This window comes from Peromyscus californicus, unplaced genomic scaffold, assembly GCF_007827085.1.
Source record: "Peromyscus californicus insignis strain IS unplaced genomic scaffold, ASM782708v3 Scaffold_4__1_contigs__length_199733344, whole genome shotgun sequence".
NCBI lineage: Eukaryota > Metazoa > Chordata > Mammalia > Rodentia > Cricetidae > Peromyscus > Peromyscus californicus.
In genome coordinates this window covers 165034150-165053627 of record NW_026294562.1, presented here as the reverse complement: position 1 = coordinate 165053627, position 19478 = coordinate 165034150, and the positions used below count along the sequence as shown (strand labels likewise).

The 19478-nt window shown below is 37.3% G+C and overlaps 1 protein-coding gene across 2 annotated transcripts in view; it reads right to left on the bottom strand.

Moving 5' to 3' along the window:
* The window catches only part of LOC128094700 (sulfotransferase 2A1-like), a 33139-nt gene extending 22608 nt beyond the window's left edge, over nucleotides 1-10531 (bottom strand). For both annotated transcript variants that reach the window (XM_052713189.1, XM_052713190.1), the window contains exons 1-3: nucleotides 10399-10531; nucleotides 9123-9331; nucleotides 7317-7443 (exon numbers count right to left, since the gene is read on the bottom strand). In XM_052713189.1, the coding sequence (XP_052569149.1) occupies nucleotides 7317-7443; nucleotides 9123-9331; nucleotides 10399-10531 (469 nt within the window). The remainder of the gene's footprint in view (nucleotides 1-7316; nucleotides 7444-9122; nucleotides 9332-10398) is intronic.
* Between the last annotated feature and the right edge of the window lie 8947 nt (nucleotides 10532-19478).

The following is a 19478-nucleotide window of genomic DNA, read 5'->3' as shown; positions in this document are numbered from 1 at the left end:
ACAACTCACAATGCCTTCTTTTAGCCTCTTTGGGCACCAGACACATGTGCAACAAACACACATACATGCAAGAAAAACATTTCTACACAAAATAAATTGAACCTTAAAAATAGGACTGGCCCTGCCCCTTGCCTGTCACCTCTGGGGTGGAGGACACCATAGCAAAGCCCAGCACTGAATAATTCAGCTACCACCAAGGCTCAGATCTAGGGCTTTGAGTTGGTTCACCCCAACATTAACTCTATCTATGACCTGGTGGAGAAGGTGAAAAGGGCCGGTCCTGCAGAGCCCTAGGCACAGGAGATCCATGACTCTGAGCAATATTAGGATATCCAGGAGGTGTCTGGGTGAGGGTCCAGTATTGATTGTGTAACAGAAGCCAGAGACCATGAACCAGACCAACAGCTCATTACAATGAACATTTGCAAGTAAAACTGTTTGGGAAAAGAGTATACTGCATGACACACCCCAGCGCCCTAGGCCATTATGATGAACAAATAAGTAATGGTGAGGTGGGAAAAATGGAGTAGCAAAATGGCACAAGTACGTTGGAACTGGAGACACAACATGTTTGACTAGTATGAGAGAAGAATCCCTCTATTGATAGAGGAACATATCTTGCCCAGAGGGGTCCAAAAGATGGTTTGATTTTTGGTTTATTTGTTTTTCCTTTCCTTTTTAACACACACACACACACACACACACACACACACACACACACACACACACATATATATATATATATATATATATATATAAAACATTCCAGCCATAGTTTCCCCTCTCTCTTCTCCTCCCAGGACCTTCCCCTAACCTCCCTCAAACTATTCCTTCTCCATTTCTGTTTAGGAAAAGGCAGGTCTCTAATGAGTATCAATAAATCATGTCCTTTGAAGTTGCTGTAAGACTAAGCAATTCCCCATGTATTAAAGCTGGACAAGTTGACCCAGTATGAGGGTTAGAGTGCCAAAAGCCAGTAAAAAGAGTTGGAGTCAGTCCCTTTTCCCACTGTTTGGTGTCCTACGAAAGCACCAAGCTACAAAGCTCTAACACATAAACAGAGGGCCTAGGTCAGTCCCATGTAGGCAACCTGGTTTGTTAGCAGTTCAGACTCTATGAGCCCTGTAAGTCCAGGTTGATTCTGTGAGTTTTATTGTGGTGTCCTTGACCCCTGTGGCTCCTACAATCCCCATCTTCTGCAGGATTCTCTGAACTCCACTTGTGGAGTCCGATTCTGTTTCCATCAGTTGCTGGATGACTCTCATGACAACTGGGTTAGGCACCAATCTGGTCACAGGAGATGGCCAGTTCAGACAACATATCTGCTATTTCTAGGAGTCTAAGGAATCTTCCTGATAGGTTCTTTGGGGATTCCCTTGTGCCAAGTTTTTACCTAACCCTGACATGCCCCGCCTCTTCCAGTAGTCTCTTTCAGTACTTTCCCCGTCTATCCTGCATCAAACTGATGATTCCTGTTCCTAACCCCACCTGCCCTCAGATCATGCACAAATTCTCTTCTATTTCCCCTCTACATGGATATCTTAGTGTAGCCCCCATGAATTCTCCTTGTTAACCAGTCTCTCAGGGTCTGTAGATCACAGTATTGCAGCTATGACTCACTTATGGGTGAGTACATTCCATGTTTGTCTTTCTCTGTCTGGCTTACCTCACTCAGGATGATTTTTTTCTGGTTCCATCTATTTACTTCCAAATTTCCTGGTGTCCTTGCTTTTAACAGCTGAGTAATACTCTGTTGTGTAAATTTGCCACATTTTCTTTTATCATTCCTTGGTTGAGAGATATCTAGGTTTCCATGTTCTGTCTATTACAAATAAAGTGGCTATGAACATAGTTGAGCAAAGGTCCTTGTTGTGTTTTTGAGCATCCTTTGCATATATGTCCAGGAGTTACGGTATAGTTGCGTCTTTGGGTAGGTTGATTGCTAGTTTTCTGAGAAACCGCCACACTGACTTTCAAAGAGGTTGTACAAGTTTGCACTCCTATAAGCAACGGAAGAGTGTTCCTCTTACTCTACCTCTTCTCCAGTATGAGCTGTTATTTGGGCTTTTGTTCTTAGCCATTCTGACAGGTTTATATAGAATTGTAGAGTCATTTTAAATTGCATTCCCTGTTGGCTAAGGATGGTGAATATTTGTTTATATGTTTCTTGGCCATTTTATTTTCCTTTGTTGAGAATTCACTATTTAAATCTGTACACCATTTTTAAATTGGATTATTTAGCCTGTGGGTGTCTAGGTTTTTTAGTTCTTTTATGTATTTTGAATATTAACCCTATATCAGATGCAGAATGGTGGATTTTTTTTCAAACTGTGGGCTGCAATTTTGTACCTATTGATAGTGTCCTTTGCTTTATAAAAGATTTTCAGTTTCACGAGGTCTCATTTATTAATTGTTGATCTTAGTGAATGCGCTATTGGTGTTCTTTTTAGGAAGTTGTCTCCTGTGCCTTTCAAACTATTCCCCATTTTTCTTCTATCAGATTCTGTGTATCTGGATTTACTTTGAGATCTTTCATCTACTTGGACTTGAGTTCTGTGCAAAGTGATAACTATGGATTGGTTTGCCTTCTTCTAAATCATGACACCCAGTTAGATCACCACTATTTGTTGAGGATGCTTTCTTTTTTCCATTGCATAATTTTTGATTCTCTGTTGAAGATCATATGTCTGTAGTTTTGTGGATTTATGTCTTGGTCTTTGGTTCAATTACACTGAACCCCTTTTCTGTTTTTACGCCAATACCATACAGTTTCTACTACCACTAATCTATAGTAGAGCTTGAAATCAGACATGGTGATACCTGTGGATGTTCTGTTATTGTACAGGATTGTTTTAACTATCCTGTCTCTTATGTTTTCTCATATGAAATTGAGCATTGTTCTTCAAGTTATGTGTGTTGGAACTTAGATTGGAATAATGTTAAATCTGTAGCTTGCTTTTGGTAAGATGACCATTTTTACTACATTTATCTTACATATCCATGAGCATGGGAGATCTTTCCCACTTCTGATCTCTTACTCAGTAAAGAACAATACTCATACTTTCTTTCTTGTAAAAAATTATTTTCATTTTTTGGGGAGGATAGAGGGGTGGAGAGCAGGTATGGAAGACCTGAAAATGAGTGGGATTGGGGTGCATGATGATAAATTCTCAAAGAAAAATAAAAATCATGTTATACAGATACTGAGGCCTGTAACAAGTAATGAGTTTGCAGAAGTACTTAAAACAATGTCTAAATTTAAAAAAAATCATGTTCAGATGAATTTTCTCAGACCTTCAGACAACTTGACAAAAGCTTGTTGCTCTGTTCCGTAAAAGAAAGAACATCACCAAAGTGCTTTTATAAAGTATCCATCTCGGTATGAAAAACAGATAAATGGTCAACAAAAAAGAAAAGTAAAGACCAAGATACATGATGAACATACATAAATAAACTGTCAACAAGATACTCTCTAACCAAAATCAGGAATATATCCAAGAGTAGTTAAATTGCTCAACAGGAAAAGTTATTTACTATCAAACCTGATGACCTAAATCTACGTGATGAAAAGAAAGAACACATTCTTGTAAGTTGTTCTTGGCCTTGACCTGCACACTTGCTTTCCCATGTACCCACACATCATATTTATGTACACACACACACACACACACACACACACACACACACACACACAGATGCAAGTTCATTCACCCTAATTCCAAATGTGTCAAGAATCTTAACAGAAGACCCCAAACTCTGAAACTGGCAGAAGAAAAATTAGGAAGTCCACTTTGAAATGGAATCACACCTATAGACTTTCTAAATAATACTCAGAAAATACAGCAAATAAGCAAGCTGGACTTTGGGAACTTAAGAGACTTCTATCAACGACCGGAAATCTTTAACCACGTGAAGATGCAGCTTAGAAAACCAAAGACAATCTTTGCCAGCCACATGCTCCCAGACAAAGTATAACTAGTATCTATGAAGAAAAAAAACAAACAAACAAAAACAAAAACTAACCCTCAACACTATGAAAAAATTGTTTGGAACAAACTTGGGCCATGCTGGGTGGTGGTGACACACACCTTTAATCCCAGCACTCAGGAGGCAGAGCCAGGTGGATCTCTATGAGTTTGAGGCCAGCCTGGTCTACAGAGCAAGATCCATGTCAGGCACCAAAAATACACAAAGAAACCCTGTCTCGAATCACACACACAAAGAAAACAAACAAAACCTGGGCCATGGAACTCAAGAGGGTTACCAAAAAAGAAAAAAATATGTCTTACGTGAATTTTTAAGTTATTCAATGTCATTAATTGTCTGAGAAGTACAAATAATATTAGAGAAACCCCATCTCTTAAAAAATTTAAAAAAATGAAGAAAAGTAAAGACAGAGATCAAATGACAACAAATATTTGAAGTGTAGGGCAAAGAGAAGAGAATCCAAATATAAAGGGATGAGAAAGGGTAGATGTAGATAATAGATAAGAGTATTGAAAGAGAATATCAGGCTACTGTGTTCTAGTTATAACTATGTCATGGATTTTTGGTTTTGGTGTTGGAAAAATGAGTGCAATATAAGTGATATTGAAAGTGTAACACTTATTGTGAAGCTTCACAGTTTCTCTTTTGAGTACCAATTCTAACTGTATATAAATTCATTAAGTTGTACAGACTTAGAGTCTCATTAATTTGGGTATATCTTCTTGTTTATTTACAAGTTTCTTTATAATAAAGGTTAGTTTTTTAATTTTAAGAAAGAAAATTTGGGGGAAAGAGAAACACTGTTGAGAGAAGAAAATGACACAACAATTATTAAAATCATTGTGGCATTTACTCAAAGCTGAAAAGAGAACATTCCTATGACCCAGCTGTTTGATTGTTAGGTATAGACTCAAACTTTTTAGGGATAATCACCTATATACATAGGTATGTACAACTATACAGGTGTTTGAACATCTGTGTTCATTGCACTCCACTCACAATAGCTAGGAAACAGGTTCACCCTGCATGCCACGAACTGAAAAGTAGATAATGAAATTATAATGTGTATACACAATTAAATTTCATTCAGTTACAAAGATGAAGTTATGGAATTCTCAGTAAAATAGGTGGAACAGAAAATGTACTTAATGTGGTAACCCCAGCACAGATAGACAAACATTGTGTTCTATCATATGAGGATCCTAGACAAATACTTAGTTTAACTTGAAGTGCATATAAAGGACAGGAAACTAGAAAGGGGCCATTAGAACAGGAACATGAAGAAATAGACCTTAAAGAGAGAACTATTTCAGAAAACCTCTGGTATGAATATGAAGGTAGGGAATATGAGATTGAGTGGGTTAATATGAAGATGGGCTGAGAGGATGAGGGATAAAATTAACCAAACTCATCAGTTTGTAAGCTCATTAAAATATTAAAAAGTTTAAGTCAAGGAACAATACTGCTCCCAGAATTCATAGGCTATTAAATGAAAACTCCATTGCTAGTGTTGGGATAACTCCCTAGGACTTGTTGCCTAGAAAGGGCCTAAGGATTCAAATAAAAGCAATTGTCACTGTTTTCAGTGACCCCTAAAAGCAATTGCCAAGACCTATTTCTGAACACATCCTCATATTCTTGTCACAGTACATAAAGAAAGCAAGGTGGGAATGGGCTGAAATATGCCTTTCTGCTGAATAGCTTTCATAGTACCAGAAAGTGTTGTGCAGTCTAATGGAGACCATCATCAAGAGTCTTACACAGCTCTGGACTTGTGATCTATACTTCAATCAGCCTTACAAGATATGCCCACTAGTGCAATAAGGGAAATTGTGGTATCATGGTAACCAATCTTTTTCTGATTATAAAGAGTTCAAATGTGGTGCATTTGGTCGAATATCCACCTCAGAGAGGGAATAGATCATACTGTTGAAGCTGTCACAGTTGTTCTGCTAAATGGACTCTATGTGCACATCAAATTATCTTCTAAATAGCTATGTTTATCCTTATGTATCTTTATTGTCAGTTTTGAAAAAGAAGATTCTTCTTGTAGTGAGTAGTAGTTTTTTGAAGTCTCAAAAAATGGTCAAAATGGTGAGAATAAATGCCTCTTCAGTACTTACCCCAAATGAGATACTCTAGACTGCCCATGTAACCTTAAGAAACATGGAGGAAGATGGTATGGAAATGATGTAAAAGATTAAATATTGGGTAGAATGATGTAAAATATTGTCTTTTAGACATTACATGGCCATAGCACTCTTTAACTCATAGTAGCTGTGATTACTTCAAAAGACTGGGTCCTCAAATACTCTGTCAAGGAATGAGAAAATGCTCATGAGTAATCACCCCTTTCCTAGGGCTTTCTGAACAGTTAAGTGTAGTTAGGGACAGGGCTAATGAGACCTCCTCCTTCTAGCATCAATAGGCAGTTAGTAGTTGCTGTTGGAGGGAGAGGTATTTTTTTAGTCTAGGACCTGATGATAAGGTACCCATGTTCCTATTGCTTTGGCTGACTTTTAGGAACCTATTCTTCATAGTAGGTTGCCTTGCTGCACTTTAATACAAGGGGAGGAGCATAGCCCTATGTCAATTTGATATGCCCTCAGCGTGGGTTGTCAACAAAGCATGGCACAGGAAATGGAAAGAAAGGAGAGACGGGAACTGCTCAGGTGTATAAAATATGAATTTTATATGAATGAAAAAATAATAAAAAAGAAATCTAAACCTCTCAATGCCCACACTCGTAATTCTTACTGAAAGGTTGTACTTCATAAATCTTCTGAAACAGTGCCATCAAATGGGAAACAAGTGTTCAAATGTCATGGTAGGTAGGGCACCTCTCATTCAACCACCACAAATTGTAAAATAAACCTTAGTACTGGAAAAACTAGATACTCCAAATGTTGCTAAGATGCTGTGTCATGGGGGAAGCTGTGACTACGCCCTGCTATGCAGTGGTGTATGAAAAGAGGAAGACTTCATAATTAGATTCAAAATGGTGATGAAACTTGGAGACACAAATTGGTTGAATGTAGAGGGATAAGATGGAGCCACATGAAGACTAAAGAATATATTAAAGGCTAGGGATGTAAGCAAATTAGATAACATAGATGGTATTATGGGTGTGAGCCCCAGCATTAAAGAAACAGAATATGGTAGTAGTTGCTTGTAGTCCTAGAAATCAAGAGGTGGATGCAGGAGGAACAGAGCATCAACATTGTCCCTGTCTATGTAGAGAGTTCAAGAGCAGCCTGAGCTATATCTCATCTTGTCTTTAAAAATGTCTCTGATCCTCTCCCAAGTCCTATATATAATAGGATACTCACCATTTCCTTTGAGGAACCATTCAAAATAAGTTCTCAGTGACTCTGGATTCTTAACAATGTTTGTCTTATACCAGAAAAAATAACCAGACACAAGAATATCTCTGGGATTTCTGATGATGTAGATCACCTTAAATGGAAAAACATTTACATGAAGGTCAATATAGTCATTCCATACCTTTTAACTTGCACAATTTACATGAAATGTCAATCAAATCTCCATGAAGTTTCTAAAACCATTTATTATTTTTATTTGGACAAAATATTTATGTAAGTGCAAATGTATAGTCAGAATATCCTCTTGTATGTTTTTATTTCATTTACAAACATGTAACAGCAAATTGACTCAGGTTAATAATACTGTAAAAAACAAAATGACAACAATAACAAAAATCTAAGACTGATTCTATAGTTGTAAAGACCAATAACTTACAATGTGAAAGACCATCCATCTACTGTGAAGAACATCTTATATACATAGAGTGATGAGTACAGTGCTGAATCTATTTGCAATATGAAAAACTAATTGTTTTCCATAACTGTAACTACCAAATATAACTTTCAAAAGAATCATGGTGCAGAAGTCCATGGTGCAGTGTGTCACTGAACCATGAAAATAAAGAGCTTCAGTCAACTAAGAAACGTGATAGTGGGATACGTAGGCTTCCTCTGGGAAAAGCATAACGATCGGTCATCCAATACCAATCTCAGCCCTGAAAACACACATACAAGTAACAGTGTATAGACTGAGCAGGTTTTATTTAAATTTTGAGAAATATGTAGATACATATAGAGCTGTAACAAAATTAATGAAACAAGAGACCATAAATTTGAAAGAGAGAAAGAAGGAAAGCTTGGAGGGAGGAAGAAGAGGAAATGATGTATGTTTTTATATTATAATCTCAAAAATAAAAGAAATAATTTTAAAATAAATAATTTTAATAAATGAAAATTCACATTTTGTACCAATGATCTTTGAAACATTATACTTGAATTCACCCCTTTAGGCTTCACTTTCTCCAGCCAAGAATTTGCCAAATCCACATAACACACATAATATAAGTGAATGATCACAATTTTTGTTGTGATATTTTCAAGAGATATAATAATTATATATTTGTTTTTGTAGTTTAATCATAAAATACTTTAAAGTTTTGTGGTGCAGAAACTTCCAGAAGACTTTCTTATGTACTAGAAACTATAATAGATCAGAACGTGTATCTCTCTGATCCCTTCTGGAGATCCTCTATCAGTAATGTGGATGAATCCTATGACTACTGATCTCAATGAACAGATAGACACAGCAAGACCCAGTGGCTACAGATGAGCCATAACTGCTGAACAATCTCCATAATTATAGCACTGACACCTGGTCAGGCTGCTTCCCCTATAAGCAGCTGTGTCTTGAGTGATTCACTCCCAGGGCATTAGCTATGTGTAGAATCAAGATTAAGTAATTGACTTTGATGACAGCAAACATTATTATCCACTGTACATTTGAGTTTGAACCATGTTTGACCTGTGTATAATTTCTGAATGCTCTATTTGGTATTTTACTTTCTTTCTTATATTTATTTAACAAGGAGCACTGTGTGGTGGTTGATATCCTGGTACTCTGATGTAGTCTGAGGAGGGGACACAATAGCATCACCTATGTGTGTGAATACATCACCTATGTGTGTGAATACCAGCTTCCCTTCCCCAACTTACACAATCAGAGTGCATTTCACCAATATCTCTAGGGCCTGTCATATTAGAATAAGTTCAACGAGCATTTTGTAAAAACTTTCTCAACCACTGGACACTGACCTTGGCCTTGGAACTGAAGAAAGACTTGGGGAAAAGATGGAAGGGAAGGTGAGAACTGATGAGGCGTGGTCCTTCCTTGTTTATTAATGCTTTATATCCTTCTTCTGACTCTAACCAGGGTGAACGATCCCAGACAGGCACAGATTGGACCCACTTGGGATTCCCCTTGGTCTGAATCAAGCAGACCATCTGAACCAGCCAGTTAGTTCCTGAAGAATAAGGAAAAATGATGGTCACTATTTCAACAGTACTTGCAGAAAAGCCTCAAGTAGAATATACAACCATACAATTTACAGTGCAACTGTTTCCAAGCACACAGACCCGTGGTGTTCACAATTTCTATATGGTGCAAAGTATATTCATCTAGTATATTCCCAATGCTTGACTTGTAAAATCTAAGATGATACTCCATAAACTCTACCTGAACATCACCTGCAGTCCTGTGCCATCATCATTCTACAGTCTGATACTGTGATTTTGACTACCTCAGATATTTCGCAGGGATGCAGTCATGGAATCTGTCCCTGAGCTTGGCTCCTGTCATTTAATACAATGCTGTTGAGATGTATCCATGCTGCAGTGTGTGTATGTGTACTGCTTCTCTTTAATGTGAATAAATCCTCTTGTGTCTATTTAGCATACACAGTTGTATTTGTGTCTACATGCTTGTTGTTCAATGAATATTTCTACGGCATTGTCTCTGGACTATTATGTGAATCTTTTTCTTGCATTCCCCTGCCCTTGACTTTTCCATGTTATTGCACTTTCAATGTCAGCAACGTAACAATTACCCAATGTTCAGTGCTTTTGCCACCCAGCAAACTCCCCTCCCCCAAAACCCATGATGCCTATTTTTGCTGCCATGAGTTTTGGAACTCTTTCCTCTACCTGGACAAGGTCCATGGTAATTCTTCTACCTGACATTGTCCTCTCTCCACTTATTCTTGCATTCATGTCTTTATATCTTGATGTTACTTCTTCTGTTTATTTTCATCATTCTCCCTTTTCTACTCTCTCTTCCACACAGAGACAGAACAATGCCAGAGTCTACTTTAGGATTCACTGACATTGCTCTCATGGCTTGACTGATCTTCTGCCCACACATATCTGGCTAGAGGTCTTTCTCTGAGTGAAAATACACTCACACACAGCTCTCCATGCTAACAAACATTTTATGTATCAGATATAAAGAGCACTCCACTCATTGCCCAAATCAATGAGAATCAAAAACCTAACCTTCATACACTTCAGGATCATTCTCACTCACAGTTCTTACCTGATTTGGGATAAGTCAGTATGACTGTGTCTTCATCTCTGATCACAAACTTATGACAAGCTTCTTGAAGTATTTCTTTTGCAAACCCTACAGCAGGGAAAGGTATTCCTTCAAACCAAAGGTAGTCTGACATGGTGAAAAACTCTTTGTAGTTACTGTTAGATTTCCAGCTTTAGCCACCTGTTCAGCTTGTAGCAAATCTTGGGAGGTAGTATTTATACTGCAGTCAAAAGAAATCATTAACATTCCAGAGTTCATTGTAAAACTAGCTACTGATAAGAAGAAATGCATATTGTAACAACCAGTCAAAGGTTGTTGGATTAAGCAATTGTGAACTCATTCAGAGATCATTCTGTAGTATTTGTAAGCCCGAGTTCATGATCCCAAACCAGAAGCTCAATAACAAGTTCTAGGAGATTGAATTGTAGGTTCATTTAAAATGCTTTCTAATACAGTTCAGATTTCAAAATGGTTTCAAATGTGCAGAAAAGTTAGAGATCATACAAAATGATGCCACATGCAATTGTTTTGTAAAAAGTAGTGGTTGTTTTTGAGAAACTCATAGTTTTAGTTATATATAGTTAGCTGCACTATATGATTCATACCCTCCCTCTCCCACTCCAATACCTACCCATTTCCCATATTTATGATCTCTTCTTTAATTTTCAGTTCATATATAGGAGTACATGTACATATAACCTACTGAGTCGTTTTAGTTCTGTTTGTATGTGAATGAATCCTGAGTTAAGCATTTGTGATTGGGAAACCGATATGGGATTTCTCACCCTGAGGTTCCTGATTTTCCCTCTTTCAGCAGCCATTAGACTGATGTATTCCTCCATCTAGGGGTAAGACCATGTATTAGTTCCTCTGTCCTTATGTGTGTACCAACTGGTGCAATTATGCTGGTGCATTTGGCTAAATATACTATGGAGAGTTCATGGGCATATTTCCCTGTAATGGTCAATGGATATATCCTATCAATAGGGACCCTCAGACTCTGGGGTCCTTCTGGCCACTCTTCTATGTTTTTTGCAAGCCTTAGCTTGAATGGATTCATTTCTGAGATATCATTTGGGGTTAGGCACCTTACAGTCAATTATGCATTTTGACTTGTTGTGGAACTTTGTGATAATATCCATATATTGTAAAAAGATGCTTCCTTGTTGAGGGGTGAGAACTATATTTATCTATGTGTAAAAGCCAGGTATTAAGAAAACAACTGGAAAGGATACTGGATACTGAAACTGACAGCAGCAGGTTCACCTCTTGCTTCTATGCACTTTCCAGGCCCAATTAATTATCTGTGTTTACAGTACAAGATATGGCTTCCCTCATAATGAGTGTGCCTTAAGTCCAATTAGCCCTTGCAACCTCCAAGATAAAAATTACACCATCATGGAATCCTTGCCAGTTAATTTATTTTTTGTTGTTCACTGAAATCACTCCTGGATAAGCTCAGTTTATTGCTCTTCTGCCTTGGCAGGTTTTCACTTTATGAAAGCCACTCCTCAGGGAAGAAGTTCAAGGTCAGTTTCAGTTCAGTTCCTCCAATCTCTGTGTCTGAAGTGTATTGTAACAAAGTTGTATCTTCAAGTTCTGTATAAGCCAGTCAAGGGCCATTATACTTGGTATTGTTTTGGAGGTTGCTTGTAGTACCCTGACCAACAGTATGAGAGGAGGTTTCTCATGCATGGTACTGGGGTTTTTCCATATAGTCCATGGCACTTGGGGGAAGTATTATCATTATAAATTGCATAGCATCTTTAAAATACATGTTAATGCATGCATGATATATATGACTTTAGATAAATATAAGATAATAAGCTTCCCCATGTCTCTCCAAACATTCTTAGTAGAATTTATCTCACCTTCCTCTCTGTCACTCTGGATTTGGCTCTGTGACCACTTATTAGTTAAAGGCCCCCTCCATTTATTATATTTCTCCCTTTGTAGCACCTGAATGCTATTCCAGTATGTAAAGTTACTTCCCAATCAGTCCTGTTTTCCCATCTTAGTTTTGCAGTTTCTCCAGGTTATAAATGTACATCTACAAATTCAAAGACAGAAAGCACAAAGAAGAGGGAACATTTAACATTAGTATTTCTGTGGCTGGGTTACCTCACTCAATATAATACTTTTTAGTTTCACACATTTACCCGAAATTTTCATGAGTTCATTTTTCTCCATAGCTAAGTAGAATTCTATTGTATGTGTGTATGACATTTTCATTAGTCATTCTTTTGTTGAAGGAGATTTAAGTGGTTTGTATTTCTTAGCTATTTTGAATAGAGAAGTAATGAACATGGCTAAGGGGGAATTTGTGGGTTAGGATATCAAGTTCTTTGGTTACATGCCAAGGAGTAGTGCGTCTGCCATGTAAAAAATTTTCCACATTGATTTCCTGAATGGCTCCCCTGATTTCCAGAGTTTGCAATCACTCTAAGAGTGAATGAGGCTTCCCCTTCGCCCACACCTTCACCAGCACGTATTCTTGCCAGCAATTGTTTTTGGTTGTTTTCTTCCTAATAGCCATTCTCACTGAAGTAAAATGAAATCTCAAAGTAGTTTTAATTTTCATTTTCTTCGTTTTAAAGATGTTGACCAATTTAAAAGATATTTCTTAGACATTTTAATTTCTTCTCTTGAGAAGTTTTGGGTCAGAGATATTGCCCATTTTTCAATATAGCCTAGTCTTTAAACACATCACCTCTTTCTCCTGACCCTTTTGTACTTTGCCATGGCCTGCAGACAGTCAGCTGTGTAGCTGGGTAGAGGTATGTGGATTGTAGAGCCAATGAATAAGACAGAAAAGAGTTGAGAGGTCTTCCAATCAATGCCAGAGCCCCAAATTTATTTCACAGCCAGCTTATGTATAGTCTTGAAGGATAGAAGTAGAACAATGCACAGCACAGACATTCAACCACTATCTGCCCTGTCCTTGAGTCAAGAAGCAGGCAGTTTCACTTTCTATCATGGTGTACCTCCAGGTGGTATCAGCAGCCTGCATCTAGCTAGATAGTGGGTTCCCTTCCTTGGGCTTATCAGGACCTTTTCACAGTCGTTCAAGAGAACTCTGTGGACTAATAAGGACTTTCTCACAGCCCTTCAAGGAGACTCTGTGGGCTAATCACGACTTTCTCATAGCCCTGGAGCAAAGAAGCTTGAACTCTATTGACTTAGAATAGACTTCAGAATCAAACTGGGAAACTGAGTCACTTGTAGGCTCCCACAATTCCTCCCTTTTTATTTATTTTAAGACTCCTCTGAGTCTCTCAGATGACTGTGCTTATCTTAGGTGTTTTCTTACCACCCTAGAATCTCACCCATCAAGGAAGCATGAATTCCATCATTCATGTCCTGACTTATATTGAAAGGAGGCAAAGAAAACTTATCCCTCTTTGGCTACCAGCCTCTGGTTCGAGCCTGATGAATGTGGGAATTTTACTCCATGGAGTTCCAAGCACAATCTCTGTATTGTAGATTATGTCTACTAAGACAAATGCTCTAATATACAACACTACTTAAGAGTGAAGTAAATGATGTCCCTGAAGGAATAGCCCTCTTGAATTGTTCTAGAACATCTTCAGCTGTTTTGACTGCATCAAAATCAAATTTAGCCTTTTTCATATCTATAATCTCTTGATGTAATTTAGCCGAATCTAAGGATTCATTAGAATCATACTAAATTCCTTTAAGATGTGTCTTAATGCTTTCCCATCCAAAAGCACTTTCATTATACACAGAATATGTAACACAAATCCAATCCTAAATAGCATGAAATTTCAAATATACTCTAGTTTTGAGACTTTGGAGCTCAACTCCCAGAAATTGTACCACATTCAATTTATGTTCCATTTTCACTATATCTTGTAATGTCATAGAAACATTCATAGACCATTGATTAACAAAGCCTGCTGTCTGAATGGATGGAGACAAAGTCATTGAAACAACAGCAGTAGTAGCAAGCATAGTAATAAGACCTGCAATTCCCTCTATAACTAATCGAGCAACATGCTTCTGTCTGCTTAAAGCTTTCTTGATTTATTCAATCCCTTGTAAGCCTTTATCATCAAATCATGGATCACTCATATATACTGGGAATATTACAAAAGAAGGCTGCTTTAACACTATATTACGTGAGTATGATTATCCATTTTAGAAATACAATTAGTCAAAGTACAATTAAGACATGATACAATAAACATAGAACTATTCATAGAAATATTTTCTTTACCAACTGAAAGAATGTAGGGAATGTTACCACAAGCTAAAACACTTCCTTTCAAAGGACAAACAGGTTTCAAGTAACTGGAATTTCCTACCACTGTTCCCATGGCAGCAGCAAGTTTCCAAACATAAGTTTGTGGAGATCTAGTAGTGGAATACCAAATTCCAGCTGACAGTCCTTGGTCCCAAGTTTCTGCTGCAGAGACAGGATAAGAGTAACTATAATCATAGACCAATCAGGAATATATTGCTGTGTCCCCATGATGCTTAAAGGAACAATGCCAGTACATTGTCTTCATAACACAGTTCAGCAGTTTCTCTTCTTAAACCAGATCATTTTCTTAAGCTTTTACTATTTTGATGATGCAAAGCATGTGATTGCTGAGCAAGCTCAACTGGAGATAAAGTGATCAACTGAGTAAATTTATCAGCTAAAGCAATACCTTCAGCCAATGGACCAGAAAGATTTGAATATGTTCTAATATGTGCCCACAAATATGTCAGTTTTCTTAAATTAATTACATCCTGAATTTGTTGAAATAGCATTCTTATTTGATCATTAATAGTTTTAATACAAGAAACAGTTTCTATAACTTGAAGAGTTCTCTAAATATATTGACTATCTGTACATAAATTAAATGAATTATCTTTCAGAACTTGAAAAACTAACAGCTCAACTCAACAACTTGAGCTGAATTAAGAGTAGTCTAAACTACATATCCTTTATCATAATCACATAAGCTGCTTTCCCATTAGAAGAACCATCAGTAAAAACCAAAGCAGCGTCTTTCACTGGAGTTTCATTACCACTTAGGAAAATAAAAGAATGAATCTGAGCAAACACTAATAATTGATCAGCAGGATAATGATTATCAAATTGACCCAAAAACTTAGCAAAAGCAATTACACAGTAATCATTATTTTGAAATAGTTGATTTGTCATTTAGTAGATGGAACATTTATTACATTTGGTTCCTTTCCAAAATATCTTCTAGAATCAAGCCTTTTCCATTTTCCAGTCGCTCATGCTTCTTGTGGTCATCATATGGCAAAACTCTTAAGATCCATAACCCTAAGCTGTTTCCCATGATCTCTTCATGTCTTTAAGACCATTATTATCTGGGAGACTCTTAAATTACAAAGTTTACCTGCTAGAGCAAGGTACATTCTTGTGTATAAAAGCATTGAGGTACAGCTTTAATAGTTTATTAAATAAACATTGTTTTCTAAACCTTATCTTCTATACTCCTTATTTTTAAGACATGATTTACCATATAGAAATCCATCTCAATCCAAAATATTTGAGGCTTGTTGCCACCTTAGTCTAAAAGGAGATACGATGAATGGAGAGCTCATTAGATCTCAGAGAGGTATTCTTTAATCTTATTTAAAAATTGTTGCCAGCCACGTGGCTGCCCACTTCATGATGAGGTCAGCAGCCAAGATGCAGGAAGACCTTGTGGTTGCTGTTTAAAATTAAACAATGGTTAAATGTACACATACACAGAGTTGGATCCAACTTTCATTCATGCCCAGACAGAGTTATAAAGTTAAATCTAAGTCACATACATGCATATATTTCCATTTTTTAACAAACATTTTGCAATAAAGTATCATCAGCTATTTATAAAATGATGAAAACCAGAATTATTATAATATGGTTAAATCCTCAGCATATCTTACAGTTTCCTTTCAAATTCAGCAAAGTTCACATCCCTTCTGGTCCTCTACTACTTACCATTTACCTTCAGGTCAGGCCCTCCCTGTGTTTGCTCTTCTGGATCAGCCTGACTTAGAAAAATCTTCCTTTCCCCTCTCCTTTCATTACTCCAGTTTTTTTTTTGCCTTCTCTTGCTTTTCAGACAACATGCAAATTTCCATCAAAGTCCCTTTTTTGTGGATTCTACCCAGCAGTTTAGAACATTGCATAGGTATAGCATCTCAAACAGGAATACAGACATATAGATATGTATGCATATAAAATAAGAAAAAAACTTACACTCTTTATTTTTATGACATGAATTACCATATACAAATCCATCTAAATCCGAAATATTTGAGGCTTGTTGCCTTCTTAGTCTAAAAGGACCTGTATCAATGTTAAACATTTGAGATTAGCAGAGGTTTTTCTTATCTTTATCAATAATAATTTATAATCAATTCTCTTAAATGATAAGCATTTGTAATCCCTTGAACTCAGATGACCAAAATCCATGTACCCTTTTTTCCCTGTGGAGGCAAAAGCATATTTTTTCCAAGCATAATATATTTTTTACTTTAATTATATAGTAAAAGCTTTTGAAAGTATGCAGGCTTGTAATTCAACATTTTCCTCAAGCAGTATCAGGACAGAAAAGGCTTAAAGTGGGTTAAAATTGGAAGTTGCTGGCTAGCAGAAGAGACTTGGATGTTATCACAGTGAAGAACTTGGCTTAGGTAGGAAAGCAGGCACAGAGTGCTTTTGGCTGTCCCTGAAAAAAAATTGTTGACTCCTCTGACTAAAATTAACAATTAACCCCAGATTCTCTTTTCAGCATTTGTTCACCTTGCCAATTGTAGACAGTAAACTCTCTGCCACTTCACCTGATAGGAAGAGAGCTATGGAGGGAGGTATCCATTGCCTTGCCCCTCTCTCCTTCTCTTCCAGAAAAATGAGGAAGGATAGTAGACAGAAACAAAAAAACACTTTAACAGACTACAAAACGCCTGTACTTCAGCACTGAGCCAATGGCTTTATTCATGGTTAGTGAGTCCTGCCTAAAGATGGCTTCTCTTGAAATACACAAGCCACACCTGGCAGGAGTTACCTTCTTATCTCTGTTCAGTCAGGGGGACCCAGTCCCCTTAAACACATGGAACCGAACAGTAACATTGTAACAGTCAGAACACAGGCCAAGACAGAGAGGGCTGAGGTTTACCTTTACCAGCTGCAATGAACAGATCTGAAAGTGAGACATTGGGTGAATGGTTTGAGGTCATGAACTGCTTAATCTCTGCAGAGAAATCATTCATAGTCAGGAATGGAGGTGGAGCAAAATCTTGAGGTGTGAGAGAATCTTCATTATAATACTTAGCAGCCTCTTCCTCTATTTCTGCCTCATGGCCAAAATCTAACTGGTCATTATCATCAAATAATTTTATCAAATTATCCACATAAAGTTGTCCCTCTGCCAGAGCAGAATATTTAATTTCAGGTTTACTTTGTTCAGGAAATACTTTGTGCCTTTCAGGATAGAGGTCTAACCTATCCCAAATGATTGTGCAGATACTGATAATATCTGATGGAAGATTTTTTTGGACCATGTTTATCATAATACTGCTGTACCTTAACTCCAATATGTTCTACAAATTCTAAAAATTTACACAGTTGTTTACATCCTACTTCAGTACCTCTAGTCTTTAAGATATCTTTAAGTAAATGTACAAACAGCTCTTTACTAATTCCTTGGGCCATACCTATTTTTCACACTCGTTCAAAATAATTTTTTAACGGCATCTGCTTTTTTATTTATGCTTATCAGTTTTACTCCTGAGTCATACTTACCACAGCTTCTACTTTTTCTTGAGTGCACTCCTTTTTTTCTTCTGTGGTGTCTGTCATGGAATCCTCTGTACCTGCCCCCTCACTGGGTGTCACTTGTCAGGGCCTTCCCACAGTTAGCTGGGTAGCTGGGTAGAGGTATGTGGATTGTATAGACAATGAAGAAGACAGAAAAAAGTTGAGAGGTCTGCCAGTCAATGCTAACCAGCCTCGAGTTTATTTCACAACTGGTTTATAGACAGTCTTGAAGGACAGAAGGAGAACAATGCACAGCACAGGCATTCAACCACTGTCTGTCCCATCCTTGAGTCAAGGATCAAGCAGTATTCATTGTCTATCTCAGTGTACCTCTTGCTGGCTTCAGCATCCTGTGTCAAGCTAGATAGTATTTCCTTCCCATATGCTAATCAGGACTTTCTCACAGTCCTTCAAGGAGAATCTGTGAGCTTATAAGGACTTTCACACAGCCCTGAAGCAAGCAAGCTTGAACTCTATTGACTCAGAATAGTCTTCAGAATCAAACTGGAAAAGTGAGTCAGTTGTGGGCTTCACCAGAGTACTTTTAAAATTTAATTTCATATATTTTATTTACTTTTTCATATAATATATATGATCATAATTTTTTCCATACCTTGACACCTTACAGGTCCTACCATCTTTCCTACCCACTGAACATTATCCCCTTTTTCCAAAAAGAAAAGCACAAATAAAAATACAAACAAAAGCTCAAACCAAACCAAAATTAAATAAAAGCCTCCTCTCCCTCAATAAATAAACCTGGAGTTTGTTTTGTGTGTGCCAACTACACCTGGGTGTGAGGGCTATACTAGAATATGGTTGATGTCCCCAGTAACACTTCATTGGAGAAAACTGACTTTGCTTTCCCTAGAACGTATCAATCACATATAACTTCTTGGGTAGGAGTGAGATCTTGTGTCCATCTGCCTTCCTCTGTGCTGGAGTTTTGTCTGGTTTGAACCTGTGCAAGTCTCATGAATGCTGTTGGTCTCTATGAATTCATACATGTACAAACCCTCTTGAGTCTGGAATTATCTGTTTCTTTGAAGTAATCTAACAACTCTGGCTCCTAAAATCAATCTATCTTCTGTTCTTCATAGATTTCAGCATCATGGGTAGATGGGTTTTATGAAAACATTCTGTTTTGGAATGAGTTCTCCAAGTTTCTCACTGTCTATACGTTGTCCATCTGTGAGTCTCTGTGTTAATCACCATCTACTTCAAAAAAATTAGTTTTTCTGATGACAGTTGAGCAATGCACTGATTTTTTGGCATAACAATATATCATCAG